Source organism: Gorilla gorilla, chromosome 1, assembly GCF_029281585.2.
Source record: "Gorilla gorilla gorilla isolate KB3781 chromosome 1, NHGRI_mGorGor1-v2.1_pri, whole genome shotgun sequence".
Lineage (NCBI taxonomy): Eukaryota > Metazoa > Chordata > Mammalia > Primates > Hominidae > Gorilla > Gorilla gorilla.
Window position 1 is genome coordinate 105,527,041 of NC_073224.2, and position 7,662 is coordinate 105,534,702.

The 7,662-nt window shown below is 50.6% G+C and overlaps 1 protein-coding gene across 6 annotated transcripts in view; it reads left to right on the top strand.

Annotated features, from left to right (window-relative positions):
- PI4KB (phosphatidylinositol 4-kinase beta) overlaps positions 1–7,586 on the top strand; it is a 36,000-nt gene extending 28,414 nt beyond the window's left edge. For 3 of the 6 annotated variants that reach the window (XM_019022311.3, XM_019022327.4, XM_063695253.1), the window contains 5 exons: positions 659–924; positions 5,177–5,309; positions 5,580–5,700; positions 6,255–6,317; positions 6,684–7,586. In XM_019022311.3, the coding sequence (XP_018877856.1) occupies positions 659–924; positions 5,177–5,309; positions 5,580–5,700; positions 6,255–6,317; positions 6,684–6,865 (765 nt within the window). In that variant the 3' untranslated portion in view covers positions 6,866–7,586. The remainder of the gene's footprint in view (positions 1–658; positions 925–5,176; positions 5,310–5,579; positions 5,701–6,254; positions 6,318–6,683) is intronic. The other 3 variants (XM_019022353.4, XM_019022331.4, XM_055358225.2) reach the window with 1 other exon arrangement.
- The last annotated feature ends 76 nt before the right edge of the window (positions 7,587–7,662 follow it).

Sequence of the window (7,662 nt, forward strand, 5' to 3'; positions counted from 1 at the left end):
ATCCTTTCCTTTTTTTTTTTTTTTTTTTGTCGGAGAGAGTCTCGCTCTGTCGCCCAGGCTGGAGTGCAGTGGTGCAATCTTGGCTCACTGCAACCTCCACCTCCTGGGTTCAAGCGATTCTCCTGCCTTAGCCTCCTGAGTAACTGGGGTTACAGGCATAGACCACCACGCCTGGCTAATTTCTGTATTTTTAGTAAAGACGAGGTTTCACTCTCTACTGAGGTTGGCCAGGCTGGTCTTGAACTCCTGACCTCAGGTGATCCGCCCTCCTTGGTCTCCCAGAGTGCTGGGATTACAAGCATAAGCCACCGCACCTGGCCTCTTTTTTCTTATTATTTGAACTTACAGCTCCCATTCTCCCTGCTTCAGAGGGGATAGTGAAGTTTCCTGTTCTCCCTGCCTGTCTTGGGCTTTCTACTTAGGTGATACCTTTTCCCGCATACCTGAGTGTAGTTTCCTGACTTTGTCAGGCCCTAGACTTCCTTTCAAAACTCCCTGGTCCTCACTGAGTTAAGTGAGTCTTACTCACTTGATGGCTTAGAATTCAATGCTACCAAGGAGAGAGGCTGGAGAAAGGGAAGAGTTTTAGCCTTCTTCTCTAGTTTGGAGAAAGATAAGAGTCCTGTATCAGTCCTGTATCCTCCATGTCTCCTCACAGTCCATTTGGGAACAGGAGCGAGTGCCCCTTTGGATCAAGCCATACAAGATTCTTGTGATTTCGGCTGATAGTGGCATGATTGAACCAGTGGTCAATGCTGTGTCCATCCATCAGGTGAAGAAACAGTCACAGCTCTCCTTGCTCGATTACTTCCTACAGGAGCACGGCAGTTACACCACTGAGGCTTTCCTCAGTGCCCAGCGCAATTTTGTGCAAAGTTGTGCTGGGTACTGCTTGGTCTGCTACCTGCTGCAAGTCAAGGACAGGTAGGTGACTTCTGCTGCTCATCCTAACATTTCTCCAGGGTTCTCTCTGTCCCTTCGTGTGTAGTTCTCAATTACTTATTACTGCCCTCCATGGCAAAGATGTGAAAAATGAAACAATATATTTTAAGCAGAGACAGATGTGTTCCCATGACATTAAGTCAGGAGGCAGACTAATAAGAACTAGGGTAAAAGGGCAAAGAAATGAAGGATTTATGGGAGGACTAAGGGTTTGAGTGAGCAGGGTCTTCAAGGACAAGGGAAAATGATGACAGAGGAAGCTGCAGGGGAGGTACATCCCAGCTAGAAGAAATAATTGAATGTGATTAAAGCACAGACTGCACTGCATGGCAGTGGAGTAGGAGGTGGTACCATGAGGCAGGTAAATTGAGGCCAGTTGAAGAAGGGCCTTCATTGTGAAGCTTAGGTGTTTTATTTTGCAGGCAGAGGAATGACATGATCCAGTCTGTGTTGAGTAAATGCCCTGTGGCACTGTGGGTGAAGGTGGATGTAATTGGGCGTTTAGCAACAAAGCGAGAGATAATAGGGCCTGGCACTAAGGGTAGTGGTTAGTGACTGAGAGCAGAAAGGAGAAACATGATGGAGATGAAGTGGAAACTCTCAGCCATGAACTCTCCTCACTTCTTATTCCAGCATATGATTTCCACAGCTTTTAAGTATCTGTTGTTTTGCCCAGAGCTGTCATTTTTTTTCAAATGACATGACCTTGATGAAAACTAACTACACATATAGGTGAGGCACATAATGTACAAAGATAATTACACCATCTAGGCCCTGCCTTATAAGAGTATCTCCCAACAGTGACCCAGGGTCTCTGCCCTGAATGCTCCTATGAGTTCCAGCTCTAGACCCTTGGCACAGGGCAGCTGTCCTGGAAAGGTGGAAATGCAGTGGCCAGTGCTGCTGGGGCTTCCAGTAACATGGTGGCCCATTAAGATCTAGCTAATAATGGCTGGGTGTGCTGGCTCATGCCTATAATCCCAGCACTTTGGGAGGCTGACACGGGTGGATCACCTGAGGTCAGGAGTTTGAGACCAGCCTGGCCAACATGGTGAAACCCCATCTCTACTAAAATACAAAAAAAAAATTAGCTGTGCATGGTGGCAGGCGCCTAATCCCAGCTACTTGGGAGGCTGAGCAGGAGAATCGCTTGAACCCGGGAGGCAGAGGTTGCAGTGGGCCAAGATGGCACCATTGCACTCCAGACTGGACGACAAGGGTGAAACTCCAACTCAAAAAAAAAAAAAAAATTTGTATATATACATACACATACATACATACATTAGCTGGGCTTGGTGATGCACACCTGTAATCCCAGCTACTCGGGAGGTAAGGCAGGAGAATTGCTTGAACCCAGGAGGTGGAGATTGCAGTGAGCCAAGATCATGCCACAGTACTTTAGTCTGGGCAACAAAGTGAGTCTCAAAAAAAAAAAAAAAAAAATCTAGCTAACAAGGCCGAGGCAGGAGGATCGCTTGAGCCCAGGAGTTCGAGACTAGCCTAGGCAACATAGTGAGATCCCGTCTCTACAAAAAATAAAAATTAGCCAAGCATGGTGGTATACAGCTGTGGTCCCAGCTACTTTGGAGGCTGAGGTGGGAGGATCACTTGAGCAGGAGGTTAAGGGCAACAGAGTGAGACCCTGTCTAAACAAAACAAAACAACTAGCTAGCTAGCTAGCTAACAGAGCAGCTTATTAGAAATATAGCATCTAGACCGGGTGCAGTGGCTCACGCCTGTAATCCCAACACTTTGGGAGCCTGAGGCAGGTGAATCACCTGAGGTCGGTAGTTCAAGACCAGCCTGACCAACATGGCAAAACCCCATATCTACTAAAAATACCAAAAATTCGCCAGGCGTGGTGGCGCATGCCTGTAATCCCAGCCACTCAGGAGGCTGAGGCAGGACAATTGCTGGAACCCGGGAGGTGGAGGTTGCAGTGAGATGAGATCACGCGACTGCACACCAGCCTGGGTGACACTGAGACTCCATCTCAAAAAAAAAAAAAAAAATTAGTCTTAGGCTGGGTGCGGTGGCTCACGCCTGTAATCCCAGCACTTTGGGAGGCCGAGGTGGGCGAATCACCTGAGGTCAGGAGTTTGAGACCAGCATGACCAACACGGTGAAACCCCATCTCTACTAAAAATAAAAAATTAGCCGGGTGTGGTGGCGGGCACCTGTATTCCCAGCTACTTGGGAGGCTGAGGCAGGAGAATCACTTGAACCCAGGAGGCAGAGGTTGCAGTGAGCCAAGATCGCACCACTGCACACCAGCCTGGGTGACAGAGTGAGACTCCATCTCAAAAAAAAAAAAAAGAAATCTAGCATCTATTAAGTTCTGCCATGGCCTGACATTCTTATATTTAAACCAGATGAAAACCCTGTCAGACACGTGTTTCCTCATGAGGGAAATAACAGTCAGGTAGCTTTTAGACCCTGTGCTCATTCCACCCTGCCAGCCCTACAAATGGACCCAGGCTCTGCATTTGAGAGCTGTAGGAGAATGTAATATTTTTGTGTGTGTGTGAGACAGAGTCTTGCTCTGTTGTCCAGGCTGGAGTGCAGTGGCGTGATCTCAGCTCACTGTAACCTCTGCCTCCCAGAGTTCAAGTGATTCTCCCACCTCAGCCTCCTGATTAGCTGGGATTACAGGCATGCGCCACCACGCCCAGCTAATTTTTGTATTTTTAGTAGAGACGGGGTTTCACCATGTTGGCCAGGCTGGTCTCAAACTCCTGACCTCAGGTGATCCTCCTGCCTCAGCCTCCCAAAGTGCTGGGATTACAGGCGTGAGCCACTGCACCCGGCCAAGAATGCAATTATTTATAAGGAATTTGATTGCAAGCTTCAGACTATCTCAAAGTGTCAGGATTTTGAACTCAGGGCCCAGGGAGCCTAGAGCTCAGTCCTGGGATTGAGTAAATGGGTGGCAGGGAAGCTGGCATTAGTCAGGCCCCAGGGCTTTCCTTTAGGAAATTAGTATGTTTGGAAGATGAGAGTCCATCCTCTAAAAAAGAAGGGATAGAGGAGGGCAGGTAGCTGATAAGCCGTTCATAGTACCTCAAAAAAGAATAGATATAGTCGAGCCATGAATGGAATCAACCAATGGAAAGAAGTGGCAACAATGAATGAGGCCCCATACTGGAGTCAGGTTTTAGGATCTCTTTAACTGCTTCAAAAGTAGTCCTAAGCAGCTTTCCAGCTGGAGCTAACTCTGGTAGTGAAAAGACAGGCTATGGGACCTTGGGCAAGTAAATCACTTCCTCTCTCAGGGCCTCTGTTTTCTTCACCTGTAAAATGTGAGGTTGAACCATGACAACTCCTAGAACCATTCTGGCTCACAAGATTGTGCCTGGATTGCTAAATCTTTAGTGTTTTCCCTGAGCGGGGAAGAACTCAGGTGGGACTAGGTTCTCCTTTTGTCCCTCCTCTTTTGGCCAAACCAACCCCAGAGAAGGTGGCCCTCAGACCATGAGCTGTTAGCCTAACAAAACCTCTATTGACACTGAGGAGGCCAGTTATGCTGAATAGGCCAGGCCTCACATGCTTAGCATGTTAATTGTTCCTTCTGCTACTGGCCATTCATGTGGGAATCACAAAGACCTGGGATTTATCTCCCTTTAACTCTTCTACAGCTAGCTGCCCTGTAGTACTGCCTCCTGAGACTTTTTAAATAAGTGATTTAAAACTTACCCCTTGAAGCCCCCACACTATTTTACATTTCAGCTCCACTCAGCCTGCTTGCTTCTGTTGTTGTTCCCTTCCAGTGAGGCCTCTGATCTGCAGTGGGCTGACAGGAGTTACAAATAACCCACAGGTAAACAGGCTCTGAATAGAGCCTCCCCTGAGTAGAGCGCTTGGCCTCTGTGACAGCTGGCTGGAGCCTCAGAGGCCCCCTCTTTCCTTGCTTCTGGATTCTCTACTAGATTGGGATAGTTTGGGTGCCAGAAGTGCAATTTCTGGGAAATTGGGAGAATCTTAAACTATTTTTATTAAATCATTAATAGCAATTTCAGACCCCATAGCCTTTGTTAGCAGTTTTCTGATTTCCTTTCTTTCCACTGATAGCTTTAGGTCCTAGGAAACTGGACAGGAGATTGGAGTTACGGGCAGCAGGAAACATGGCAGGGGACCCCCCTGCCTGGTATCATGTGGCCAGTGTATTGCTGCTTAAGGTTCCAGCCTCAGTCAGACTGACTACTGCCTCTTCCTCTCCTCTATTCCCCCTCCTCAGACACAATGGGAATATCCTTTTGGACGCAGAAGGCCACATAATCCACATCGACTTTGGCTTCATCCTCTCCAGCTCACCCCGAAATCTGGGCTTTGAGACGTCAGCCTTTAAGCTGACCACAGAGTTTGTGGATGTGAGTCAAGAAGGAGAGGTGCCTCGGGGGGGTCATTGTATTCTTTCTCTGTCATGGGAGGGGGAGCTGATGGGCTCCCTGCAAATTAGGGATGAACAGAACAGGCAGTAATTAGGGGTGAGGCAGGAGTTCCTGGGAGCTTCCTGCCCAATAAGGAAGGGGGAAATAACAGGGCCCCAAGAGGAGGAGGAGTTCTGGTAGGCCAGTCAGGACAGGGACCATCCCTGGTGTAAGACCCCTTGTGCACACAACGCTCTCTTCCCTTTCCAGGTGATGGGCGGCCTGGATGGCGACATGTTCAACTACTATAAGATGCTGATGCTGCAAGGGCTGATTGCCGCTCGGAAACACATGGACAAGGTGGTGCAGATCGTGGAGATCATGCAGCAAGGTGGGGCTGGGGTGAGGTCAGGTGCCATAGTGCCTCAGGCTTCCCCTTTAAGTCGGAGCCCTGGAGCATAAGAAAGCTGATCCCACGAGACTCGGTTGAGGGAGGGGGGTTCCCAGAGGGTTTCTAGCTCTGGTCCAGTGCCTTGTTTCTCCTTTAGGACATTCCTCCTGACCCTGGTAAGGCTAAGTCCAGGAGGCTGGGGAAGGGGATAGCAGCACCTGCCTCCTCGGCATCTTTAGGGAGAAAACAGGCCCATTTACAGCCTCCTGGTCCCTTCTCACTCCCCACCCCTGTCCAGCTCTGAGTTTCTCAGTCTCCTTCCATCTCTCTTCTCCATTCCACTATGACCTCTGATTGCCCTGTCCTCTGCCACCCTTCAGCTCTGAGAAGTATTTCCCCTCTCATCATTATCTCCTTCCACTACAGCCTTGCCATCTACAGTCTTTTGCCCAGGACCCCCTTCTGTCCTCATCCCCCTCCTCAAGGCTCCAGGTGTATACCAGGTCTGAACTGCCAGTCTCCCCCTCCTCCCCATTCCTGCCCCTACCCCACAGGTTGTCGCCGTTGCTCAGGATCATCCCCATCTGGCCCCATGATGACGGTGGCCCAGGTCATCTGTGAGTGTCAGACGTAGCATAGGCAGAGGTCTGCAACCAGATAAGTGCCCAGCTCAGGGCCCACTCCCTCCAGCCTCCTCCCAGCCTGCCCTCTGGGCCCCTCCACCCTTACTGAGGGAGATGTGGTGTTGGTCCCCTTCCTTCCTCTGCCCACATGCCCTCACCTACAGAAGGGCTTAGGTGTGGGGTGATGAGGGGTTCCTGCCAGTTCCTTCTCTCTGCCCAAGCAGAACTGCACCCACACCATCAAGGACCTGAGGTGGGAGGAAAAGGGCACTTCAGATGCCCCAGCTCTGTATTTGCTGTGGCTGACACCACTGCCCCTCCCGTCCATCCATGACCCTGAACTCCGACTGCTTCCCCCAGGTTCTCAGCTTCCTTGCTTCCATGGCTCCAGCACCATTCGAAACCTCAAAGAGAGGTTCCACATGAGCATGACTGAGGAGCAGCTGCAGCTGCTGGTGGAGCAGATGGTGGATGGCAGTATGCGGTCTATCACCACCAAACTCTATGACGGCTTCCAGTACCTCACCAACGGCATCATGTGACACGCTCCTCAGCCCAGGAGTGGTGGGGGGTCCAGGGCACCCTCCCTAGAGGGCTCTTGTCTGAGAAACCCCAAACCAGGAAACCCCACCTACCCAACCATCCACCCAAGGGAAATGGAAGGCAAGAAGCACGAAGGATCATGTGGTAACTGCGAGAGCTTGCTGGGGGGTGGGAGAGCCAGCTGTGGGGTCCAGACTTGTTGGGGCTTCCCTGCCCCTCCTGGTCTGTGTCAATATTACCACCAGACTGACTCCAGGACTCACTGCCCTCCAGAAAACAGAGGCGAGAAATGTGAGGGACATTGGCGCCTTTCTTCTCCTTGTAGGGGTCTCTGAGAGGTTCTTTCCACAGGCCATCCTCTTATTCCGTTCTGGGGCCCAGGAAGCGGGGAAGGGTAGGTTCTCGGTACTTAGGACTTGATCCTGTGGTTGGCCACTGGCCATGCTGCTGCCCAGCTCTACCCTTCCCAGGGACCTACCCCTCCCAGGGACCGACCCCTGGCCCAAGCTCCCCTTGCTAGCGGGCGCTGCGTGGGCCCTGCACTTGCTGAGGTTCCCCATCATGGGCAAGGAAGGGAATTCCCACAGCCCTCCAGTGTACTGAGGGTACTGGCCTAGCCATGGGGAATTCCCTACCCTGACTCCTTCCCCAAACCCAGGGAAAAGAGCTCTCAATTTTTTATTTTTAATTTTTGTTTGAAATAAAGTCCTTAGTTAGCCACTTGTGTCATTTCCAGGTTTTCTGGGGGAGTGCAGGGGGAGATGGGTGATGAGGTATGAACGGATGCCTCAGTGTC